The sequence below is a fragment of the Melopsittacus undulatus genome, chromosome 1 (assembly GCF_012275295.1).
Source record: "Melopsittacus undulatus isolate bMelUnd1 chromosome 1, bMelUnd1.mat.Z, whole genome shotgun sequence".
Lineage (NCBI taxonomy): Eukaryota > Metazoa > Chordata > Aves > Psittaciformes > Psittaculidae > Melopsittacus > Melopsittacus undulatus.
The window spans coordinates 16,684,422-16,711,950 of NC_047527.1; the positions used below are offsets into that span (position 1 = coordinate 16,684,422).

The following is a 27,529-nucleotide window of genomic DNA, read 5'->3' on the forward strand; positions in this document are numbered from 1 at the left end:
CCTCAAAACATGCTCAAACCATGACACCATCCATGACCACATTCCAGTCATGTGAGCTGTCCCACCATGTCTCTGTAATTGCCACTAGATCATAACCTTTAGACCGCACACAGACTTCTAACTCCTCCTGTTTATTCCCCATGCTGCGTGCATTGGTGGACAGGCATTTCAGGTAGTGAGCAGAGCACGCTGATGGCACTCTCGGGAGGCAGGAGACCTTCTGGTCTTCATTAATAGTAGAACAATGCCCCAGTAGTTCAGCTACGACCCCCTCACACTTTGAATCTAACCTGAAGCTCTGTGAGTTAGCTCTGCTAACTCTTGTCCTAGTACCCTTTTTCACCTGCGGGACAGGGTCTAAACTATTCTTTCCCACAAATGAAACAATAGATTGATAGTCCTCTCTAGTCTGCCATCCTTCAAGCCCTAGCATGTTTCTCTTGGGCTTGTCCCTAACAGGCCCATTTAAATCCCCTCCCCCCTTCATATCTAGTTTAAAGCCCTGTCAATAAGCCCTGCTAACCCCTGCCCCAAAACCCTTTTCCCCCTCTGGGACTGGTGTATCCCACCTGCCATCAGCAAACCAGGTGTCTCATACAGCAGCCCATGATTGAAAAACCCAATACCCTGCCTTTGGCACCAGTCACGCAGCAATACATTAATCTGCAGACTCTTCCTATTTATCTCTTCACCCTTGCTTGTAACAGGTATGGAGGCAAACACCACTTGCGCTCCAGACCCTTTAACCAGCCGTCCCAGGGCCCTGAAGTCTCTCTTCATTGCCCTTGCCCTCCTTGTAATAATTTAATCACCGACAACCTGAAAAAACAGCAGTGGATAGTAGTCAGAGGGCTGCATCAGATCAGAGAATTTCTTTTTAACATCTCTAATCTGAGCCCCAGGTAGGCAGCAGACTTCCGTGTGGGATGGATCCGGTCGACACAATGGGCCCTTCTGTTTTTCTCAGAACACCCAGCACAATTACTCTTCTTTTCTTCTTGGTTGGGGAAGTTCTAAGGCATGGGGGGTGAGTGACATGCCCTAGGTGACTCACTAGATAGATGTACCTCTCTATTTCCATTTACCTGCCTCTGTAGTTCCAAGACCTCATACCTGCTATTCAAGGGCAACTGGGAGGGAGGAAGGGATTGTGAGGGTTTTCAGTTACCTCTCTGTGGAGGGACCTCCCTCCGTCCATCCTTGTCCCTTAAGTTCTCTCCTTCTGTCTGATGGTAGGAGGGAAGGGGATCCATCACTTGTTCAACCACTTCCCTCTGCCCCTGCCTTAGGGTGTGGCTACACCAATCTATTTCACTTTCGCATTCTCTGATGGCTCTCAGCCTTTCTACCTCCTCCCTCAGTTCAACCACCTGCCTGAGCAGATCATTTATTTGCTCACAGCGAACACAAGCAGTGTCACCGGCTCCCTCCAATAGAAGTGACGGGCTGAGGCATTTGTTGCAGCTGGAGACCTGCACGGCCGCTCATCTGCAGGAAGGCTCAGTCTGGATACCCACATTATTACTCACTACAGCTTTTGATCGTGTTGCAACCATGATCTATCTGGTCGATTGATCTGTCTACATCTCTCCACCCAAACAAGCACTCCTTCCTCCTCCTGTGCTCCAGGCGAGTCCTCTTGATGAGGCGGTTAGCCTGCTTGCCAGCCTGCGTGCTTGCCTGCCCGCGCAAACTGCCGCGCAATCTGCCTCGACCCGCGCTGGTCGCTGCGCTCCCTGGGTAGGTTTTTAACCACTCAGAGTTGGTGCCACTCCTCCTGTCTCCGCCACCGGTGAGTCAGCATCTCACGTAGGCTGAGCAGCTGGCTTCTGGGCAAGTCCTGTTGAGGACTTGGGGCTCCCTCCTCTGTGACTCTTGTCGCTCTGAGTTGAGGCTCCTGGATGCTGATCTCTCCCCTCTCCACCGCGGTGTTGCAGGCATCCTCTCTCAAGCTACTCACCTCAAAGTGTATTTGAAGTGATTACCTAGCAACAGTTAATCTCTGGAAGATGTGTTAGTCTTTTAAATTTTTTGTCTGCCTTTGTAAATTGAACTGAAATTGAAATTACTATTACAGCACTAAATCCCCATATTTAAGGAAAGAAAATCAGGACACATTCTTTGCAAGTCAAACCCTGCAGAGAAAAATGAAGTTTAGTAAGTGTTTCAGCAAAAAGTAATGTTGTACTCTGTGGGACCAAACCCAGATTTCGAAATTCCTGCCAAATCAACAAAGATACCCTACCACCATTGAGTGATACCCTCATGCTTTTTTCAACCTCTTTGTAAAAGTGCCAGCTTTAGAGGGTTATATAGAGAGAGCCTTAAAACATCTATTTAGATTAATAAGAACTATGCCATTACAGAGTCTTTGTTTTCAGAGATTTAAAACCTATTTTTAAAAAAAAATATTCCAAATTAGGTTGGGGATCTATGGTGTCCATCTGAGGAGGGTTAGATATTTCCATTACTTACAGGGTCACACAGGAAAGCTGCTATAACAAACTTCTGGGGAGTTAATCCATGTTTTATCTTAAATTACCCAGAGAACTGGCTGCATATGGTAGCCAAAGTCTTGTGAACAGTGTGTATGTATAAATTCATTTATCAAGGCAAATGGACTTAGGAAAACCTCACTTTGAGAGGCTATAAGTTCAGGAAAAAGTTTAAATAAAGACCTGATGCTAAGGTCTAGTAGCTAATATTCTATACAAAAAGTGTGTTACCAAAGTCACCTTGTATTTTGGCTAGAGTAGAACTGAAAAGCACTTACTGTGATCACTGTCCCAGAAAAAGATTTAACTCAGGTCTTGATTGAATTTGAATGTAAATCTAGTCAGAATTCTTTGAAATCAATGAGTGTCTGCGATCTAATAGTTTGATATGTTTGATTTAAAAAAAGATGTTGTGTGGTATTGATTTTCTTCTATTTCCCCGATGCCCAAATTAAGAATGAAGTTTTTCTAAGGAACTGTACTAAAATAAAAATGAGTAAATAAATTGTGTTTCTGCACAGGTAATTAATTAAAGAAGCTATCTTCTTCTGTTCAGTTATAGAAGAAAATACTGATGTTAGAGAAAGGGCTGATATATTGACTATTTTCAACTGCAATGAGAACTTGAAACAGAAGTTATATTAATGGAGAAGAAGAATTATCTTAATAATATACATTTATATATTGAGTTTTTTAACTTTTCAAAACTGAACACCCCTCCCCCCCAGTCTCTCTCTCCTACCTTTTTCCTCCTGCCCGCCCTGCGCTCCCCCCAAAAAAACATAGCAGCAAAACTTTTTCTGGGCTTATTTCATTCTGTGCCAAGTTTGCAACAGCAAATGTCAGGTCCATATGGAAAAGTACAAAATCTTTTCAAGGCAGAAGCGTCACATCATAAATAATCACAGCTAAGTACCTAGAAAGAATTTTTTAGAATTATTTATTTTCTTCATTTATTTTGAGACACTTATGCCAGTTAACAGAGCAAATGTTCATATTGACCTTGTAACTTTCATTGTCTGCTTGTTGTTAACGTTCAGAATCTTGTTACTGGGAAAAGAAAACATCACTTATACAGTGTCAAGAATTTACTGCTAGTCTAACAAAAATCTTAACCTACTAATCAAAATAGTTAAAAAACAGTTATAACTTGCCTATTTACAATAGTGCATTCTCAGTCCAAGTTAATACAGGAATGTCTTATTAATAATATACATTTGTTTAAAATACAGTAAATCTTATTAGTATCTAATCTTTTCACTGATATTGTGCTCCCCATCCCAATGCCCCTCTTGTTCTAAAGTCAAAAGCATCAGACTTCCTCAAGAAGAATCAGGGGTGGGGACGTTTACATCAAGTCATCTGTGTCCAAATATCTTTACTATTTGGAATACAATGTTGATAGTGGGGCTTTCTTCCTCAGTCTCGTGGTTGACCTTTTGGCTCTTCTGGGTGATTTCCTTATATTTCTTTATAATTGTTTCCTAGCTTCAATTAACATATATAGCTAATGTTTGTTACACAGTGCCCAGGTTTGTCAAACCTTTACTATATGGACATCAGAAGTTAGATTGGAAAACAGTTACTTGATCTCCAGATGTCTCTTAAGAAGAGGTAAACCAGCTCTGGCCAAAGCAAGGCTAGAGTGGGATGAACACTGTGGACTGTCAGGCTAGTACGTAGTTTGTAGTCTTTTTAGTACTAAGAGCAAAAATTGCTCAGTTACATATTTGTATTGTTTGTCAGTACTGTCATAACTGAAAGACTGGAAATATTCATTGGTACCTATGTGTAAAAAAAAAAAAAACAAAACAAAACCCAAATAAAAAAAACTCTCCTTTTTATATTGTTTGATTTTAGCTTGGGAGCAACAGTACAGTTCTCCTGTGATGAAGATTATGTGCTACAAGGTTCAAAAACCATCACCTGTCAGAGGATAGCTGAAGTTTTTGCTGCATGGAGTGATCACAGACCTGTGTGCAAAGGTAAAGAAGAATTTTTACCCTTATAGTGATTTGCTCATTTCATAGTCAGTTACTGTTTTGATAGCCAATCATATTAAATCAATATTATATAAATAGCTGGAGTTATAATCCTAGTTTCCCCACTTCCTTAGTTAAAAAAGGTATATCACCAGTACTGTTTTGTTTGAGAGGAACTTTGTATTTCAGTATGCTTATTTCACGTGGGAACTTATGTTAGGAAGTTCACTTCATAATGAGCTGATGAAAATGTATCACCTACTAAATATTAAGACTCACCAAGATGGATTTCAAAATTGCAGTGATTCAAAATACAGTCAGTAGCTCATTAAGTATCTTCATTATATATTTGCTAAGCATATGATAAAGATATTAATTTAGGATGGATAAGGACTGGAGAAGTAAGTCTATACCTGGTTTCAACCCTAACCAAATGGATAAAGGGCAAAAATACAGAAAACAAAGAAAAACACAGTCATTCTGCTTTATATATGTGGCAATTAGTATGATGAATACCTGAATCAAGGAATTAAAGTATTAGTATATACATATTTAATGCATATATTAGTATATATAGTGAAAATATTAGTGTGCTTTTTACTTTCTTATAAGTTTTGCATTCTGAGTAGCAGCAGGTGTGAAAGTACTTAAATGCAGGAGGGTAACCACATTCTTCAGTGCATATTTTTATTTTTTCCCCAGTATAACCATGTTAAGAACTAATATTTTATGATGATTTACAAATCACATTTTAAACATGTCTAATAATAAGGTAGGCATTACTACTGAACTAAAAAGAAAAAACAGTAAATCCATTGGAAGTTAGCTGTTCTGATAAACTTCTAAGGGTAAACCTGCAGAATTAGTTAATTAATTAAATTATTAATTATTAATTAATGTATTAATTAAATATCCAAACCCACAATTATTTACAGTTAGAATATGTAATTCACAACCAAAAGGAGTGTGTTTCATTTCCTTACACTCATTAACTTTATAGAACTAGCTAATTCCACCTTAAAAAGCAGAGGACCAATATTAAGAATGTTATTAAGAATTGATACAATGGTGATTGATAGATGTTTCAATTAGGCTCTTACATATCCTAAAGCTGAAATATAAACATTCCTTCTAGACTAATAATTATGTCTTTTATTCAAGTTTCATGCACAAAACATACTGTAAACATTTTGAAAGGATTTTGCATAGGTATGAAAATTACAAAGAAATATGTAACATGAAGAAAGTAGCTGCAAAGATATATGTGAATTTACTTGTTGAACTTACATATATATGTACAAAATATTTGGGCAAACAATCATGCACAAATATTCTTTTATGCAAGCAATTAATATTTTTTTTTGACTTGATGCAGATTTGCAGGTAATGAAGGCACAGGTGTTATATTAGGTACTTCACCTGTTAGCCTTTAAAATGTGACTTAAAGTGCTGGGTTTTATAGTGTGGTATTTACTATTTGAACAGGACAGCTTGAAATTGTTCTCATTCACTTACATAAATTATATATTGAGCACATACTAAAAATACTACAGTAATGATATATTTTTTTCCAAAGTGTCGTGTGAATATCAATAATTAGTTATGGTCATATACTGCAAGTGGGCAGAGTTCTAAGCAGGAACTTCCCAGTTCTGTTAGATGCATTTAATCTGACATACTGAAGTTGTATGACTTGTTTTCATATGGCATATGAATGGCAGAATATAATTGCTTACCAAAAATGTAATTCTCTTTATGAGTTATCATGTAATACTAGCTGGAATTGGCATAAGATCATATTCATGAAAGTGAATGTGGAATAAGTCTGAAGCATTTCTGCAGGAGAAATTTAATAGGAATTAAAAAAGGAAAAGTGATGTATCACTTCAAAAATATAAGCAAATATTGTAGATTATCGATATCTTTTGAACCTTAAGAGGTAGTTTCCAGAAAAATGCTACTCTAGAGATTTGGCTGATTTTTAAACCTTTTGACTTCTAGAAAATATTGAGAATTGTAAAGTTAAATCAAATATCCTGACTAGATTTAATTGAAGTTGGAATATCTTACAGTTTACCAATGATTATATTTTTAATTTTTTTTTATTTTTTAAATATAATTCATGTCTCCCATCACCCTAGCAAAATAGCAGTTGCTTGGGTATATGGACCTGGTAAAGAAAGATGGCGGAACATCAAGGCATTTTCCCCTCTGTGATTTATGGAAAAAATATATTGAAAAGAAATTAGAATTTGGAGTTATGAGGAAAGTATGGACTTATGTTAAAGTCAAGCAGATAAATTAACACAAGCAGCAGCTGAAAATTAACTGGTCACTTTCATGCATTTTATTGAAATTTTTGAAGTGAATTCATCTTTAAAACATTTGGTGTTTTAGCTAGACTTTTTCAAGATCAATGCATCATGTAAGACTAAAATTCTGCTGGGGATTGTAAAATTTGTTCCAATTTAATTTGCCTCATGCAAATCTTGTAGCATACAATTGTTACAAGACAGCAGAACAAACAATGCCTTCCCATCCTTCCTGAGAAAGAAAAAAAGGAAATGTTCAGAATATGACCTGAGATTTTTTTCCCTGGCATTTATTGCACACTGAGTTACAGTTGAAGGCTGTTATTTGAAAGATGAAAATTTCTGTAGCTGTTAATTATTTCATATTCCAGTAAATGATTAATACATGTGGCTGCAATAACATGGCTACTTACATCAACCCCTCTGTGACTTCATTAAAGAGAGAAAATTTAAACACTTCAGGATTGAAACCCTACTTATTTGTCTGCCATGGGATTCATTATTCCCCTACAGGGTAATGCCATTTTTAAAAAGCCAACTTGATTAAGCAGAGACAATTATCTACCTTATGAAACTATTTGCCAGTTGATAAATCTCTTCCTCTCATTTAGATTTCAGGAAATGAAACAGATAGATCTATTCACAGTTGGTCGATTAGTCTTTTTATTTTCATGCCTGCCTCTCCTGTTTTCTGCTTGCTTGTTTCTCAGACTCTGTGAAATGTTTATGAATGCTGCCTTTTATAAGTCTGCTGGCAAGTCAGGAGCCAGTTCTGCAACAAATGCAGTATTTTGGAAACTCTGGAGAAAGAAAATGTGGTTTTGAAATAATCATTTGTGTCTGAGAAAACTGAAAGAGACACACAATTTATGATTTAAATTATGATCAATTAATAGGCAGGATACAAAGTAACTTAGATTATTAGTAGAAAAAGAAACAATTGGTGGTCTGTATTCGAATTGGGTTCTGACAAATTTAGAATAGGTTTCGTGCTTTGTATTGCTATTTTGGCCAGTTAATTTCCTGACAAAGTGATTTTTAAAACAACATTGAATTAATGGACTCAGTCTCTTTAATTTGATAGGTTGTAAACATCAGCTTGTTTAACATGGATATGTAAGAAGAATGTACATTATGAATTTTAGATCTTCCCTTTATAAAATACTTTACTTGCCTATAGTATATATATTTAAAAAAAAAACAACACTTTTCTCCAAAATGCAGACATGTAGCAGGGACCCTTAAATGTGTTGGTGACTAACAGTATGTATATATGTATATACATACCCACATATGCAGGTAACACATTGTCATGGGTTCAGCAGTAGCAGTCATTTTTTCTCCTTCTTGGTAGCTGGTGCAGTGCTGTGTTTTGACTTTCGGGCTGGGAGCGGTTGCTGGTGGCACATACGTTTTGAGTTACTGATCAAATGTTTGGTTTTGTCCAAGGCCTTTTCTGAGCTCATGCTCTGCCAGGGAGGAGGGGAGGCCAGGAGGAGGGAGAGATAGGGTGCCTGGCCTGGGCTAGTCGGGGAGGTATTCCATACCACAGCACGTCATGCTTGGGGAGGTTAACTGGAAGTTGGCCGGAAGGGGGGGGGGGGGTGTTAGCTTTCTTCCGGGTTGGGCTCGTTTCGGCGGGTGGTATCGTATTCTCTCTCCTTGTTTATTTCCTCTAACATTGATTTATTAGTGGTAGCAGTAGTGATTGGTGTTATACCTTATTGCTGTATTGGGTTTTATCTCAATCCGTGGGAGTTGTATTCCTCCGGTTCTCCTCCCCATCTCTCCGGGAGTGGGGAGGTGGGGGGGGAAAAAGGGGTGTGTGGTACTGCGGGAGACTGAGGTGGGGTTTTAAACTATGACAGTTCTTTTTGGCGCCCAACGTGGGGCCCAAGGGGTTGAGATAACAACAGATCTGACAGGATTTATAGTCATTTGTCAGAATGCTGATTTATTGGCTCTCACAGTTGTTTCTCTTGATCTCACAGTTTCAGGATTTTGCCAGTTACTTTCAGTATATATTAGCTGTGTTCGTGTTTATCAATCATGGGATTTGGGCTAAGTTTCTTATCTCATTGCTCTTTATGTTAATGACTTGTAATACAATAGAAGCATTCATTATGAAACTGATCTGGTTTATGTTCCCGGTATGATCAACAGCTTTATACTTTGGGAGGTATATAATAGAAGTACTTAGCAATTTCACATCTTTTTTCTCCTTCTCGGGTGGTCAACCTGTGAAGGAGACATTCTTCTATCCTCCCAGTGCCCTCTCCAGATGGTCTATAGCATCATTTGAGAGTTTCGAATTTTTTGAATGGCCTTTTAATACTGTTGAGACTTGTATACTGATTGTGATGGGGATCACCATAGTAGCACACATACAGGGTGTGTTTTGCCCACAATTATTTCATCTGATTTTAAGAGTTAAGCAGAGTCAGGTCTGGTCCTTTATCGGGGTTAAACGATGACATAGGAGGACCAAGAAATTTTCCCAGAGGCTGGACAGCCATGAGTGGCAGGGTGTGTGGGATAGTATGGGCAAGTATCTAGGTCAGTGGGCCCCTCCAGTACTTTGGAATTGCTCTTCCGAACAAGTGCAAAATCCGGAAGAATTAGTAAAACACCTAAATGAGGTGTGTTGTCGTTCTGGCCATACCAGAGATGGACAAATTACAGCAACGTGCTGGGGCTTGGCCTATGCCTATAGAGCCTTGTTCGACATTATCCAACACCTTCAAAAGGAAAAAAATGTCCCTGGATCTGAGGGCAACACAGAAGTCAGCACAGCTGTTCCAACTCCAAGTACAGCAGCTACACCATCCCCAGCGGCAAGTACAGTTGCTACGCAAACTTCAGCTGTGACAGACAGTGCAGCTACCCCAGCAACAAGTACAGCAGCTATTCAAACCTCGACTGCAACAGACAGTGCAGCTACCTCAGCAACTAGTACAGTTGCTACTCAAACTACAGTGATAATCACTGAAGCTGAACTAGAGGACCAATTCGTACCAATATCGGTTGCTCCTGTACACAAGAGAAAAAACAAAAGAGAGGCAAGAAGGAGGAGGCAGGATGAAGAAACTACGTATTCACCACCTGGTCTAGTATCTGATCAGGGGTCATCATCACATGACGAAGAAGAAGAAGAAGTGACTTCTCGATCTCGGACCTCAACTGAGCTGCAGAATATGTGAAAAGATTTCACCCGTCAATCAGGGGAGCACATCATCACCTGGCTGCTCCGATGTTGGGATAATGGGGCCAGTGGTCATGAACTAGCAGGTACAGAAGCCAAGCAGCTGGGATCACTTGCTAGAGAAGGGGGAATTGACAAAGCAATTGCAAGAGAGAAAAAGTCCCTCAGTCTTTGGAGGCGTCTTTTGGCAGCTGTGAAAGAAAGGTTCCCATACAAGGATGATGTTATGAGTCGTTCGGCCAAGTGGACTACTTTAGACAAAGGCATCCAGTCTCTGAGGGAATCAGCTATCGTAGAGATGATCTATCACATCAAGCTGAATAATGGGGATGTACTCATAGATCCAGATGCACACGGCCCGTGTGGCGAAAACTTACACGGAATGCACCTTCATCATATGCCCATTCATTGGCAACGGTAACCTGGAATGACATAGTACCACTAACAGTGGATGAAATGGTTCATAAACTTTGAGAATTAGAAGACAATCTTATCCCTTCCATCATCTCAGCTGTGGAAAAATTGTCTCAGGATCTCAAACAGGATCTCAAACAGTTGAGGGACGATCTGTCTGATTTATCCAGCTCCTCACGTGTGCCAACACACGTTTCAGCTATTAACAAAAGGCGTCCTATTGCTCGAGAGAGAGAATATATAAGATACACACCACGGGCCACCCTATGGTTTTACCTGCGGGATCACGGAGAAGACATGATGAAGTGGGATGGAAAACGTACTTCAGCCTTGGAGGAACATGTGCGTGAATTGAAGAGGGGAGCAAGGGCCAAGACTGATCGTCCCATGAGAGCTGCAGCTTCAGTCTCTGGTGAACAGGTTCCCAGATGGATCGGAAGAGCTGATTTTACTCCAGCTCCTGTGATAAAGAAGAATAATCCCTTTCAACATGACTTAGGTGTCCAAGATTGTGATGACAATGACTATTAGAGGCGCCCTGCCTCCAGCCAGGTGGAGGTAGGGGACAATCTTATTTACTGGAATGTGTAGATCAAATGGCCTGGCACATCAGTCCCACAGAAGTATAAGGCTCTAGTTGATACCGGTGCACAGTGTACCCTGATGCCATCGAACTGTCAAGGGGTGGAACCCATCTGTATTTCTGGAGTGACAGAAGGGTCCCAAGAGTTGACTGTACTGGAGGCTGAAATTAGCCTGACTGGGAGGAAATGGCAAAAGCACCCCATTGTGACTGGTCCAGAGGCTCCATGCATCCTCGGCATGGACTACCTCAGGAGAGGGTACTTCAAAGACCCAAAAGGGTACCGATGGGCTTTTGGTATTGCTGCTTTGGAGACTGAGGAAATTGAGCAGCTGTCCCCATTGCCTGGTCTCTCAGAGGATCCTTCTATTGTGGGGTTGCTGAAAGTCGAAGAACAACAAGTGCCAGTTGCGACCACAACAGTGCACCAGCAGCAATATCGCACCAACCGAGACTCCCTGATTCCCATCCATAATCTGATCCATAGACTGGAGAGGCAGGGAGTGATCAGCAGGACCCGCTCACCTTTTAATAGCCCCATATGGCCAGTGCGAAAGTCTAATGGAGAGTGGAGACTAACAGTAGACTATCATGGCCTGAATGAAGTCACACCACCATTGAGTGCTGCCGTGCCGGATATGCTAGAACTGCAGTATGAATTAGAATCAAAGGCAGCCAAGTGGTATGCCACGACTGATATTGCCAATGCATTTTTCTCAATTCCTTTGTCAGTAGAGTGCAGGCCACAGTTCGCTTTTACTTGGAGGGGTGTCCAGTTCACTTGGAACTGGCTGCCCCAGGGGTGGAAACACAGCCCTACCATCTGCCATGGACTGATCCAGACTACACTGGAACACACATCACAGATAATTAGAGTTTAAAGTGGTTCTAACTGGTCAGCCCCACTTCCTTGTTCCAGCTGTATTTGTTCCCTGAAGATATTTGCCTAACATTATCTTTTTCCAAGGAAAGTGCTCTTAGATCCTACTCGAGCACTTCAGTTCTTCATTAGCATTGAAAGTAGAAGAATTTTTCTAATTCAGATGTGAACCCTTGTTGCTGTAAACTAACTTATTTTGAAAGGTGCTTCCATATAAAGAGCTGGTCGTTTAATTTGTCTTTTCAACAGCTTACTGTATACTTCAAGAATACCTGTTCTTTAAACTAACCAACAGCAGTTCAGTCATTCCTTCCTCATGGGTCCTACTTATAGTCTTCCAGCCCCTTTAATAGTGTTCCCAAAGGGTCCATGTCTTTCTTAAATTATAGTTTCTAAATATGGGCTTGATATTTTGGAAGGGGCTTTCCTGCTAAGTGCTAAGTGGAGAAGAGAAATTAATTATTGCTCACATTTTTGTGTTTTTCTACCTATAGCTATGTGCATATCTTCCAGTTTGATTGTCTTTTCATAACAGTAGGATATTTTTACTCAGGTTATGTTTCTAAGCTACTGTAGCCCCTGAAGATTTTCTGCCAAATTACTTGCTCCTTACACTGTATTTGTGAATTCATTATTCCTGCTTTTGTGCTTTGTCCAATGCTTGTCTCTAATGAACTGCATCCTATTTTAATGTAATTTCTTCAGTTTCTCATTGTTAATTCTAATTATGTTTGCTAATATAATCACAGTCCTTCCCAGCTCATTGTTAGATGCAGATTAAATAAGTATGCACTTCATTCTGCTGTCCAAGCTGTTAATAAAAATATTGAATGAACATGACCCAGGACAAACCTCTGTGAACCTCATTCAGTTATTCTTCCTTTTGACACTGAGACACTGATCAAGAATCAGAGAAGTCTGGGCTAGAAAGAGCATAAAAAATCATCTGATCTGTTTCAAACAAGGCCTTAGATTAGGTAATCCAAGGCTGTCTCAAACCAAGTCTTCACTACTTTCAGTGGGGGAGATTCTAATGTATCTTTCAGCACCCTATTCCAATATTTAGTAGTTTATATGATTTTTTTTCTTACAACCAGATGGAATTTCTCCTGAAGAAACTTGTGCCTGTTGCCGTTTATTTTGTCTCCATGTACCTGTGTGCAAAGAGTATGTTTTCTATAATGGCCTTTTAGATAGCAAAGGTCTGTGATTAGATTCCTTATTGAAGGTACTGTTTCTAGGTCAAAGGAACACAGTCATAGAATCATAGAATCATAGAATAGTTAGGATTGGAAAGACCTTAAGATCATCTAGTTCCAACCCCCATGCCATGGGCAGGGACACCTCACAATAAACCATATCACCCAAGGCTTCATCCAACCTGGTCTTGAACACTGCCAGGGATGGAGCATTCACCACCTCCCTAGGCAACACATTCCAGTACCTCACCACCCTAACAGTAAAAAATTTCTTCCTTATATCCAGTCTAAACCTCTGCTATTTAAGTTTCAACCCGTTACCCGTTGTCCTATCACTACAGTCCCTAATGAAGAGTCCTTTTCCAGCATCCCTGTAGGCTCCCTTGAGATACTGGAAGGCTGCTATGAGGTCTCCATGCAGCCTTCTCTTCTCTAGGCTGAACAGCCCCAACTTTCTCAGCCTGTCTTCATATGGGAGGTGCTCCAGTCCCCTGATCATCCTCGTGGCCCTCCTCTGGACTTGTTCTAACAGTACCATGTCCTTTTTATGTTGAGGACACCAGAACTGCACACAGTACTCCAAGTGAGGTCTCACGAGAGCAGAGTAGAGGGGCAGGATCACCTCCTTTGACCTGCTGGTCACGCTCCTTTTGATGCAGCCCAGGATACGGTTGGCTTTCTGAGCTGTGAGTGCACACTGCTGGCTCGTGTTCATTTTCTCATTGACTAACACCCCCAAGTCCTTCTTTTCAGGACTACCATGAATTCCCTTTTTGCCCAACCTGTAAGCTGTGCCTGGGATTGCTCCGACTCAGGTGTAGGACCTTGCACTTGGCATGGTTAAACTTCATGAGGTTGCCAGCAGGCCATCTCACAAGCATGTCTAGGTCCCTCTGGATGGTATTCCTTCCCTCCAGCGTATCAACCGAACCACACAGCTTGGTGTCATCGGCAAACTTGCTGAGGGGGCACTCAATCCCACTCTCCGTGTCAGCAACAAAGATATTAAACAAGACCGGTCCTAACACCCATCCCTGAGCCACACCACTCATTACTGGTCTCCAGCAGGACATTGAACTGTTGACCACAACTCTTTGAGTCCCGTCAATCTTTTTTTTTACCTGTGAAGTTCTTCACTCTTCTTGGTGGTCTTCCACTGGATGCATTCCAAGTTCTCAATCTATGGGAATTAGTGACAAAATGAATTCAAATTTGCTCTTTAAAGAGGCTATCCTAAAAGATATCATTCTACCAAAAGAATCTTCTTTTTCTATTATATTCTACTAATACAAACTTGATATTTTGCTGTGTTTTAGTTTGACTTGGTTTGTTTTTTTTTCTCTTATCAGGCACTCCCAACAATTTGGGAGTAAAATACTTGTAAGGCCCCTGAGGGGGACCCTTCTTGGTGCTCCCCAGCTCTACTTAAGCAAAGGCAAAAATGAAAGACCTTTTTAATCTGGAAAATTTCAGTGAAATTTTCTTCAGCAATACTGGAATTTGTTTACTCTTCTATAAGCTCTTAGTACAGTACTGAGCTCTAATTTTTTGAATTCTACTTTGTATTCTTTTTATTATTTTGAAATGTGTCATTGCTGTACAGTGCGAGCAATAGCAATGGAAAAATCTATTGAGACATGCAGTCTGAATAAACTTGTATAATATCCAGAAATCATTTCTGAATAGCTGCAACTGTCAGATGTAAACAGATTACTTTTTCTAAAGAACTTTCATTTTTGTTTGCAACTCAAAAGAGATGAGGCAAAATTTCTAACATACCTCCTTTTACTTTTGGGAAGTAAGTACAGTCAAAATGTACTCACAATTTTGCTAATGGTGAGCTTTTATTTTTCATAATCTAGTTAAATCCAGAAAAGGTGAAATTTTTATAAAAAAAATATTATTTTAAAGGATAAACTTTGCAAATGACAGTGACCACAAAAGTGCAGTAAACAAAGTGGTTCATTAAAAAATAACAATAATAGTAATTAAAAAGATCACTTTTCTTTATTTAGTTGAATACTAAAAGAAAAATGGAAAAAAGTTGTATGTTAAATTTGCACTTTTCTGCAATTACTATACAATTAATTCTCTACATCTATGCATACATATACACACATATAGCTATGTTGGGTTATTTTTAAATACATTTCAGATAAAAGAGATGTGGTGAAAATACCAGTGGAACTTCTGTCCTTTGTTATATTTTGGAAACAGGTAGCCAGTCATCCATGTAGGAGTCAGCTAACTGATGCTAAGATTGTATTTCAGGGTTCTCAGTCCCTTAAAATAATTAGGGAAAGACTCAGGAAGTCCACAAAAAGACATTATTGATATTAATTATTCATTATATATATATAGATATTTTACAGTTTTGCAACTTTCATCTGATCTGTAAACTCTACTAATGTTAAATAGATTTATGTGAAGAGATGTGTAAATCATTGTCTGAGGAAGTACTTCCAAAAACCAGTGGAAACAGTTTATTTCTTTCATTTACCTAATCTTTGTAGTGTTGTCAGAATCAACACAAAGCCATTAGAGGCAGATGAACTGTCTTGTGAGTAACTACTTGAATTCAGAAGGTTTATAAAGAATGTCTTAAATGATACAGGAATTATTTCTAATTTTCAATAAAGAAAGCAGAAAGTTTATACAGACCACTTGTTATATGTCTGAGAGTTTTTTCCTATGCTCAGTAAAAGCTAAATAAAATATGTCTGCACCCTGCAGGACTATAAAGATTGCAGTGATTGAGAACAAATCTTCATGTGATTCACACACGGTCAGAGTCATGACAGATAAAAGACAGGGAACTTGTGATACGTTTAGAGATAAAAAACACAGGTAATAGGGTGAAGCAAAATGGGGATATTGAAGGCGAAAATGCAGTATTGAGGTTCAGAGGCAAATATAAATTACTGGGTAAAGAAATCACATAAGATTTTTTTTGACTGTGCGGAGCACAGCTCATAACTCTACCACAGCATACCCACAAAGGATATGTGCTTTACATGCCAACTCTGCCCCAGAGGATGGATTCACATGTTCAGATAGAGCAGTAGATTGTGTCTAGACCACTGATTTTCCCCTCCTGACTTTCTTCTCACACACTGATACAGGCTGCAAGAGTCATACAGTTTCTTAATTATAAGCATAGATAAAAATTTGTGCTCAGCATTAGTCTCACTTATGACTTCAATGACATTAGCTATTGCTCATAAATGAGGACCCTTTAATTTCTGCTCCCTCCCTGTTTTCAGGGTTTTGGTGTGGTTTTGAACAGACTTCACTGGAGTAGTCCTCTGAGGGGAAAAAGTGGTGTAGGTTGGGTGGAAATTGTGACTTTCTTTCTAGATGTTAATGGGAGGGAAGGAACAAGTCTTGATCCAGGAGCAGATGCATCTTCCTGTGTTCGGTATTGATCGAATAAACATGCTTTGTGAAAGTGCAATACAACTGTACGGTAATTTTCACATATGCAAATTTTTTTTTCTTTTTTTTTTTTTTTTTTTTAAGATTACAGACTTGGGCATGAGAAAGTCTAATTTACTATGTCAGAAAAAAATAACATGAATATTCCGTGGTCTTGTATGAGGTGGTTCTGGTTTTGATCAATGGTATTTTCATCCATCACACCTTGATTAATATAAATTAGAGATTGGTTTGTAAAACTGCTGAATGTATTTTGTATGTGAATTAAGAAGTGACCTTTCTCTTTTTTTTCAGTCAAGACTTGTGGATCCAATCTTCAGGGACCTGGAGGTACTTTCACATCACCCAATTTTCCATTCCAGTATGACAGCAATGCTCAGTGTGTGTGGGTCATCACAGCTATCAATACTAATAAAGTAAGTTTAAAATTTAGCTTAGCTTTAAAATGAAACACCAAATGTACATGTCAACCATGACATTTTTCACTAATATCATTTATCTTTACACTCTGTCTGCTGTACTTGATGCATTTCAGACTTTTCTAAGATATGGCTGATGTTGGATGGATATGGACAGATGTTAAAACCTGTTGTTTCCCCTAAGAGTGTTTTGCTTTTTGTATGTCAAATAGATGCTATCAGGTTTTTATGTGACTTTTAAAGATTATTCCCAGAAGCATCTATCCAGTGTTATAAAGCGATGTCATGCGTGCACTAATATTGCTTTGTAATCACTAGAGCTGTTTTGTGTATAAGACTGTGTATATCATGTTTGTCCTTAGACTATGTGAGAAATCACTGAAGTTTATGAATTCATTTTCACTTCATGAAGGACTGTTCTGAAGTTGTGTAATTATTTCATTGTCTGAAACACTGTATTAAACTCCCATGTTTTTTATGCCTACACCTCATACCAGAAGTACTGGGAGTTCTGATAATGCCAGATGAGTCAAAGCAAAGCAATAAAGCTGAGTTATGATACCACTTGTCTTTAAATTCAAGAGCTAGGCACCTGGCAGCAATGGCTATATTCTATTCCCAGGTGTATTTTAGAATCATAGAATCATAAAATAGTTAGGGTTGGAAAGGACCTTAAGATCATCTAGTTCCAACCCCCATGCCATGGGCAGGGACACCTCACAATAAACCATATCACCCAAGGCTTCATCCAACCTGGTCTTGAACACTGCCAGGAATGGAGCATTCACCACCTCCCTAGGCAACCCATTCCAGTACCTCACGACCCTAACAGTAAAGAATTTCTTCCTTATATCCAGTCTAAACGTCTGCTATTTAAGTTTCAACCCGTTACCCGTTGTCCTATCACTACAGTCCCTAATGAAGAGTCCCTTCTCCAGCATCCCTGTAGGACTCCCTTGAGATACTGGAAGGCTGCTATGAGGTCTCCATGCAGCCTTCTCTTCTCTAGGCTGAACAGCCCCAACTTTCTCAGCCTGTCTTCATATGGGAGGTGCTCCAGTCCCCTGATCATCCTCGTGGCCTTCCTCTGGACTTGTTCTAACAGTACCATGTCCTTTTTATGTTGAGGACACCAGAACTGCACACAGTACTCCAAGTGAGGTCTCACGAGAGCAGAGTAGAGGGGCAGGATCACCTCCTTTGACCTGCTGGTCACGCTCCTTTTGATGCAGCCCAGGATACGGTTGGCTTTCTAAGCTGTGAGTGCACACTGCTGGCTCATGTTCATTTTCTCATTGACTAACACCCCCAAGTCCTTCTTTTCAGGACTACCATGAATTCCCTTTTTGCCCAACCTGTAAGCTGTGCCTGGGATTGCTCCGACTCAGGTGTAGGACCTTGCACTTGGCATGGTTAAACTTCATGAGGTTGCCAGCAGGCCATCTCACAAGCGTGTCTAGGTCCCTCTGGATGGCATTCCTTCCCTCCAGTGTATCAACCGAACCACACAGCTTGGTGTCATCGGCAAACTTGCTGAGGGGGCACTCAATCCCACTCTCCATGTCAGCGACAAAGATGTTAAACAAGACCGGTCCCAACACCAATGCTTGAGAGACACCACTCATTACTGGTCTCCAGCTGGACATTGAACTGTTGACCACAAATCTTTGCGTGAGGCCATACAGCCAGTTCTTTATCCACCGAGTCGTCCATGTATCAAATTGGTCTCTCTAATTTAGAGACAAGGATGTTGTGTGGGACAGGGTCGAACGCTTTGCACAAGTCCAGGTAGATGACATCAGCTGCTCCACCCCTGTCCATCGTTTCTGTAGCCCCATCATAGGAGGCCACCAAATTGGTCAGGCAGGATTTCCCCTTAGTGAAGCCATGCTGGCTGTCACCAAGCACCTTGTTGTTTTTCATGTGCCCTGACATGCCTTCCAGTATCTAAATGGAGTGTGATGGACTTGTTTGGATGTACTGAACCAAAAATTAACTGTACAGCTCAGAAATGTTTTATAAAAAACTGTCAGCATCTGTGTTTGCTGGCACAGGGGTATATTCCTAGCTTTTAAGTTTTGTCTTATATTTCTGTCTACATATCACATTCCATTAATTGATCAGAGAGGCCTAGAAGGCTTACACTTTTATACCTGAGATTATCAGAGGACTCAATAAAAGTCCAATTACATTTCAGAAGCCATTTAGCTACACTGCTGCACTTCTGCCTCTACTCTTACAAAGCCCTTTGTGGAGACCATCCTTATTTTCCATTTTGAAAGAAGAAAAAAGGATTATTTAATCAAATGATTAAGACAGTCGTAATGAAGATGGCAATGTGTTTAGGGGCAGAGAGAGAGCTGTTTGTTGGGTTTATCCTTGTTCTGAGGACAGCTAATCCAATTTACACAATTTATAGATAGTCAATTTAAAGATTATGTGTCATGAGTCCTTGAAAGATGATGCAGTCCCTCCTAGGAGACATTGGGGTGGTTGAAATTCCATGTGAGGATCAGTACCTGCACTGTGGGTTTCTCCAACAGTATATGGTAGAGGAAGTCCAGAAAGAGTTTTCCCACTTCTGGATTGTCTTAATGTGGTTTCCACAATTTTTTTATATATGTCAAGCGAGTGATTTTGCCACCATCTTACCCATGGCTACCGTAGAATCAAAGCTCTATTGATCATAAAGAACAAAACTGTAGTTCTAGGGATCTGCCTGAAAGAATATTCAAGAAATTAAGGACATATGCAGATTTGTAGATTATAAATCTGCAAATTACCTGTTTGACCGATGGAGTGAAATCATATATCAGTTCTCCATTATAGGTGCTCTTATTTTATGTTGCTTGAAATGCTGTATATATTTTGCCAATGGTCAATGTAATTCTTTTCATTATTAGCTATCTAAAACTCCAGCTTGACCAAATTGGCCTCCTTGATAATGAAGTAAGATGACTATTTCCAGCACTGCACCAAGGCAGTACCTTGCTTCCTTCTCATTTATTACTAGGTGATGTTTGAAAATCGCACAATATCTTGAGCTTCATTTAACATAAAAGGCTGTTATTTGTAAGACAGCTAGTGCCCTGGTTTGTTAGGGTTTTTTTTTGCCATGTATGATATTCGCAGAGCTGAATCAGATCTCTTAGGCAGTAATTGATAGATAATTGATATCATAACACAAGCATGCTAAAAATAGTTTAGGCCAAGAGAAAGCCAAACAATTCTGCAATGCTTATTGTCAGGTCAGTAGAAATCCTCTGGGATTGTATTACTAATGGCAAAAATGTTATTTGCTGTTCTACATTAAAGCCCAGTTCATGTTGTTTGTTTAAATAGCATGTGGGATAAAAAAAGCTGCAGTTGTGACTTGCTTTTGCCCTTTAGAGGATAGGTTACAAAATTACAAGTTTAAATTTAACCACAGGCTAAAATATCAGTGAAATCTGAATTAAGGCCAAAGTTAACCAAAGTTCAAGTCTTATGAATTATATTTGGTGATTTTTTTTTCTAATCCAGAGTGACAGAAACACTGTGGAAAACATCAGTGCTAGAATGACAGCCTTTCTGACAGATCTCAGCCATATTCACACTACATATTGTTCCCCACCATGAATTAAGAAAGAGAAAAATAAGCAAAAGTATTGCTTTAAAAAAAACGAATCAATCTTTCTAAAATTGTAAAGAGGAATTAAATATATAAACACACTGTTAAATCTAGATTGATCAGAAAACTAGATCCTACTTATGTTAATTTTACATGGCAGGAATTATTTTTATAAAGAAAGGGAAATTTTACATGATTAGATGTTTGGTTTTTTTTTTGTTTCTCACCATAATATTTAAATCTTACATTCAGTTTATATTAAACATAAAAGTATTCTTACTACCTGCATAAATCTATTCTTTTGTATGTAGTCTTTAGAATACAGGTTTTAAAAGTTTGCCAGTCTTCATATTCTCCTCTTTTTTATCATATTTTGAAGTACTTTGGAAATCAGTAATGATGTATGCCTGAGAATTGGGAGATAGTTGTGTTTGAGGTTTAGGTTTAGGTTTGGTTTGTTTGTCTGGTTTTTAATAATTTTTGCTAGACTTTTTTCTGTGGCTTTCAAGTATCTGTTAGGAAAGCTATAATCTGAATTCTGTTGTGGTGGCAGAGCTTACTGAAAATTTATGACATCTGTTTCCAGCTGCTGTAGTCCTTTACTTTCTGATAAACTGTTGAAACAGTTCCAAATATCTGGGAAATCCCTCACATATTTTCTGCAAGTCTGAAGTTTACTAATGGAATAACTTGCAACTGCTACTGAATTTATAATAAATATGGTTCTCATTGAATCACTCTTTATTAAGATATTATTGATTTTTTTTTTTATTTACCTTCCACTCTTTCCTTCCTCCTTATGTCATGATATTTCTGGTTTCTTCCTGGAAAAAAATGTAATCTTTTCATTTCTGTGCTTTTGTGTGTTTTTAGGACAAGCCAAAAAAAAAAACGAAACAAATTGAGCAAGAAGCTGAGTGTTTGCGCTTAATTTACCACAGCTGTGTTATTTTGGTAACCATGTCAAAACTGGAAGTGGAATATTTCCTAAGCTTGCTGTCAAGACTAAACTCAGTTGCCATCCATATTTACTGTTGTTAACAGTATAAATCTCCAACTTTAGTATGAACTCAAACATTCATTTCATGAAGTCTCTTTTGGTCAGGCCTGTTGCAACAAACTACACTGCAGCTCTTTTTACGTCTCAAACTTGGCTTTTCCAAAGCCTGTCATGAAGATGTACTGTGGGTGTTACAGTCGGATAAATGACGAGAAAATATGAGCATGCTTAAGCTCATTCTTAACTATATATTTTTAACCACAACCCTGTTTTTCATCCATGCAGATTAAAAAAGCTGATACTGTGTTTATTCTATATGAAACTAGAAAGTGTAAAAATATTTCAGTTCTGTTCAGAACAGCTATTTTTAAGGCAGGAAGTTAGCAGGTTTGGCTGTGAGAGTATAGAATCATTGCTGAATGCGAGAATTTGGAGTCAGGTGGTATGTGCATGTGCTTTGGTTATCCACTGGAAAAAATTAGTATAATAAACATGGAAAAAAAATAAAGCAATGCAATTGCAGATAAAAAAATGATTTGTCCTCCTATACTGCTGTTTTACTATTACTCTACTTTCATTATAGAATCATAGAATCACAGAATAGCTAGGGTTGGAAAGGACCTTAAGATCATCTAGTTCCAACCCCCATGCCATGGGCAGGGACACCTCACAATAAACCATATCACCCAAGGCTTCATCCAACCTGGCCTTGAACACTGCCAGGGATGGAGCATTCACTACCATCCTGGGCAAACCATTCCAGTACCTCACCACCCTAGCAGTAAAGAATTTCTTCCTTATATCCGGTCTAAATCTCTACTGTTTTAAGTTTCAACCCATTACCCCTTGTCCTGTCACTACAGTCCCTAATGAAGAGTCCCTCTCCAGCCTCCCTGTAGGACCCCTTGAGATACTGGAAGGCTGCTATGAGGTCTCCATGCAGCCTTCTCTTCTCCAGGCTGAACAGCCACAACTTTCTCAGCCTGTCTTCATATGGGAGGTGCTCCAGTCCCCTGATCATCCTCGTGGCCCTCCTCTGGACTTGTTCTAACAGTACCATGTCCTTTTTATGTTGAGGACACCAGAATTGCACACAGTACTCCAAGTGAGGTCTCACAAGAGCAGAGTAGAAGGGCAGGATCACCTCCTTTGACCTGCTGGTCACGCTCCTATTGATGCAGCCCAGGATATGGTTGAAAGGAAGACAGGTCCATTTTCTTAATTACTGCTGATTTTATCTCACTCAATATTTTCCTGACATTTCTGAGTGTTTTTCACTCTGAAAATATGATCTACCTATAAGAAATGGGTGAGAGATTCTACCTATTGCAATAAGTGCAACCGAAGCGATTGTTTTCAGCCATCAACAGTTTTAGATTCTAGCCATATCTGAATTTCAGATATTCACTCCACTTCTGATTAAAGTTCGTATTGAATTAAAGGCTCAGTCAGTTTCAGTTCTGTTTTACTTTCTGTAAGTTCCTAAAATTGGTCTAAGTTACACTGCCCATAAACTTTGAATGCAAAGATATTTTCTTATTTGTATTTATGATGTATATGCCCACCCAAGCTAGAACTTTTTAAAAGACATATGCATATGAACCCAGAGACTTTGACAGGAAATTTTCAGTGCTTTCTCTGTGCGCAATTGATGCATTTCAGTCTTTTTTGTTTGGTGAATTTTTGGCACAGAGACCTGTTATTTTCCTCCACACTTGAGTTCACTTGGTTGCTCTTGTGAATGATCTTTATAACAAATTGTTCTGCTCAATGTGTACCTTTTTCTGATCTCTGACTGAGAAATAGAGCTGCTGTTTGTTTTCTAAGAAGTGACTGCTTTAAAGGCTGATGGTACTGTTCTGTGGTGGGTTAGCCTTGGCTGACTGCCATATGCCCACCAGGCTGCTCTCTCACTCACCCTCTGCAGTAGGACATAGGTAGAAAATATGATGAAAAATCTCATGGATCAAGATAAGGACAGACAGATCACTCATTAATTACCATCACTGGCAGAACAGACTTGGGGAATTAATTTATTGCCAATTAAATTAGGATAATTTGCAGGATGAATAGTACAATAATGAGAAGTAAAAACAAAGCTAAACCAGCACTTTCCACTAGCCCCTCTCTTCTTACCAGAGGGGCTTTCTAACTTCCCTACCTCCTCCCCTCAGGCAGGGCAGGGAGAATGCTGAATGGGGGTTGAGGTCAGTCCAGTTTTGTCTCTGCTGCTCCTTCCTTTCTCACATTCTTCCCCTCCTCCAGTGTCAGGTCCCTCCCACAGAGTGCAGTCCCTCAGGAATAGACTGCTCTAGCATGGGTCTCCACAGTGTCACAGATCCTGCCAGAAGCCTGCTCTGGTGTGGGCTCTTTGTAGGGTTCACACACCTGCTGTGGCATGGAGAACAAAATTAAAACCACCGTCTTGCTATCTCCTTCTTCCCATCCCCCTTCTTCCTATCCCCCTTTTTCCCAAGCTTATCTTCTTTCTTCCTGGCTCTTCTGCCTCCTCCTCTTCTCCAAGTGGTACAGGAGGACAGGGAATGGGGGTCATGATCAGTTTGTGACACTATATACCTCCTGCTTCTTTCTCCTCAGGCTCTTTCCCTGCTCCAGCTTTGGGTCCCTTCCACAGGAAGTAGTCCTTCAAGACTTTTCCAGCATGGGTTGCTGATTTGCTCAGCTTTGACTTGAGGTGGATCAGTCGGAGCCAGCTGGAACTGATTCTGTCTGAGATGGGGGCAGCTCCTGATCTCTTCTCGTAGAAGCTACTGGTGCAGTCCCTCCTTGCTAATAAAACATTGCCACATAAACCCAGGGCACATTCACAATGCAAATTGAAGGCACAGAAACATTTATTGAGACTTAAATCACAAGTGTTACTCCTGTGTTCCTGTTCCCTTTAGCATGCATATCTGCTCACCAAGTTAGACTGACTTCACTTCGTGACATCTCTTTTTTTTTTTGGAGCAGGCTATTTGCCCTCAGTGAGTGAAAAAGGACAGACATCTATGCTATGTAAGGGTATCCTTTTTGGCTCACTTGTGAATGGAAGAACAGAAGCAGGGGCAAGTTAATTTTAAGTCTTCAGCCCCTTCTTATGATTGCAGTCATCTTTCTATTAAAGAACAATGCAATGGTTTAAGATCACTTTTGTTTTCTTTAGAAATAGATCTGAATCTCAGTCTTTTGCTACTTTTGCTACGAATTCTGCTGTATGGTCTTTTAGTCTCAGCTTATTTATTGTTAACTGGGTTGAAATTATCAATGAAATGCATTTCACCTCCCTAATAACATCAGAAGCTTAACTAAATTGCTTTAAAACCTTTCAGTCTTAAGATCTGTGGTGTCAAAGAGATGTAGCATTAAGTGTTTAAACACCAGTAAAAATCAGTGAGGAAATTAATTCCAAGTATAACAACTCTTCTAGAAAAAGCCTTCCTATTAATAGAAAGTACAACTCCCTCTATTAGGAGAAAGAAAGAGACTAGAACATTTGTAGCTTATTGTGGGTCAAACTTATCTGGGAGTGACATTCATCCATCATTTTCTCAAAGTAACATTGGAAAATGTTTTGCTAAGATATATGAAACATATTTAAAAGTCTACGTTAGACAGGAGGAATTTTGGCAGCCTAAGAATGTGATCTTAGATTGGATGTCCAACTTCCTAATATCGATATACATATATTTTTAATCACAGAGCCTTGTGTTTCTATAGCCCATAACTAATCAATTGGATCTTCTCTCACCTTTCTCTAAAATCTACTATTCCTTTCATTCATTCCTCATGCTACTATATCAAGTGCTTTTCAGGCAGGGAGTTGTGTTCAACTACATGTAATAGGAAATAATTAGCATGTTATTCTCAATACAGTCATACCCATCTTTCTCACAAGTGCAGTAAAGAAGAAACATGAGGGGCAATTTTATGGAAGAGAGAAACTTTATCATCTAACTTAGTGTCATCTGACTTTGGTCAACAGAACGCTAATTGCTGTAGTTGTTGGACTTTCTATTTTAAACTCTCTCTCCAGTTAATGAAGAGCTACTGTTTTCAGTAAAGGTACAAATCCCAATGTACTGATTAATTATTTATCTTAAGAGGAATATCCAAAATACTCAAGATTAATTTCTCTCCAAATACCTTTATCTGTAGAAAAGCACTAGTTGTGGAGGTAGTAAGTGATCATTTTTGAACAGATGCATACTTTTTAGTTTATTTAGTTTTCTCAGAATCAGAGGATGGTTGAGGTTGGAAGTGACCTCTGTTGTCCAGCCTTCCTGCTCAAGAAGGCCACCTGCAGATGGTAGCCCATGGGACCATGTCCAGATGGCTTTTTAACATCTTCAAAGAGGAGACTTTACAGTCTGCACAATCTGTGCCAGTGCCTTGTCACCTTTGCAGTAAATATATTTTTCCTGATGTTCAGAGGGAGCTTACTGTATTTCAGTTTGTGCCCATTGCCTCTGGTCCTGTCCCTTTAATGAAAAGAGGCTGCCTCCTTCCTCTTTACACTTTCCATTCAGGTATTTCTATACTGTAATAAGATCCCCTTGAGTCCTCTAGGCTGAATAGCGCTAGCTCTCCAAGTTTTTCCTCATAATAGATGCTTGAATCCCTCAATAATATTTGAGGCCCTTCATTGGAGTTCCATCACTATGTGCCAATCTCTTTAGTACTGGGAAGTACTGGATACCACATCCAGATGTGTCTCAGTATGGATGAGCAGAGGGTAAGTTAGTTTGTTTAATTCAGCTAACGATACTATTTTTCTTTGCAGCAAGGGCACATTGCTGGCTCTTGTTCAATCTGGTATTCAGCAGATACACATCTGAAAGCTGCTTTCCAGCAACATACACTGGTGTACGGTTTTTTCTCCTTAGAGTATGGGCTTTGCAATTCCCCTTGCTGAACTTGATGGGGCTCTCTGTTGATCTATTTCTCCAGCCTGTCCCTCTGGATGGCAGCATGACCCTCTGGCATATTAGCCACTGCTCCTGGTTTGGTGTTATGACAGACTTGCTGAGGATACATACTGCCCCATCATTCAGATGACCAACGAAGATATTAATGGATTTGTCCCAGTATTGATGTCTAGGATGCACCACCAGTTACTGGCCTCCAACTAGAGTTTGTGCTGGTGATCGCTACCCTCTGGGCCCAGATTTTCATGCAGTTTTCATTACACCTCAATGCTTGTTCACCCAGCCCATATATTAACAGTCTATGAATAATTTACAGGAGATAATCTCAAAGACCTGCATGAAACCCAGGTAGATGTATCTACCACTGTCACCTACCATGCTAGTCATTTCATCATAGCAGATTTTCAAAGTTGGTCAAGCATAACTTCTCCTTGGTAAAGCTGTGGTGACTACTGATGATGATTTTTTTGTCCTTAGTGTTCCTGGAAGTGATTTCCAGGATTAACCACACCATGGTACTGTTAATATTAAATAAAATTATACTTCAGTATAAATAATTAAAATAAAATTATACTTCAGTTCTTACAATAAACGATGTATTCAATAGGTTTTCCTACTGAAACTACTCATCTATAATCTAATACATAATAACACAATTATTTGGATGGAGGGATCTGTGATTCTATGGAAAATTATGGAGTTAAAGCCTATCAATCAGAGAGCAGCATTTCATTAGCTTATACCATCAAATACAAATGCACATCATTTACTTACTGGGAAGCAGTCAGACATCCTCAGCAAAAAAAAACCAAACAATTAGCCATCCTCAGGGTGTATGAACAGGATGTTTTTTTTCTTCTCCTTGCCTAGTTTCACTTCTACCAGTGAAGAAGGCAACCAGAGAATTCATTTTGATTGATAAACAAAGGGTGGGCATGGCATTATAAGCAGTATACAGATGGTTTATTGTAGAGTTAACAATGAAAACTGATTAAAGTGGATGTCTTGTGATATCAGTAGGTATCAGGGAAGTGGATTTCTTCCTTTGCTGGTATGTTTGGATCATCATA

At 39.4% G+C, this 27,529-nt stretch overlaps 1 protein-coding gene across 3 annotated transcripts in view; it reads left to right on the plus strand.

The window, feature by feature from the left end:
* The window catches only part of CSMD3 (CUB and Sushi multiple domains 3), a 604,683-nt gene that overhangs the window by 260,622 nt on the left and 316,532 nt on the right, over positions 1-27,529 (plus strand). For all 3 annotated transcript variants that reach the window (XM_005150930.4, XM_005150931.4, XM_031050517.2), the window contains 2 exons: positions 4,356-4,480; positions 16,797-16,918. In XM_005150930.4, the coding sequence (XP_005150987.2) occupies positions 4,356-4,480; positions 16,797-16,918 (247 nt within the window). The remainder of the gene's footprint in view (positions 1-4,355; positions 4,481-16,796; positions 16,919-27,529) is intronic.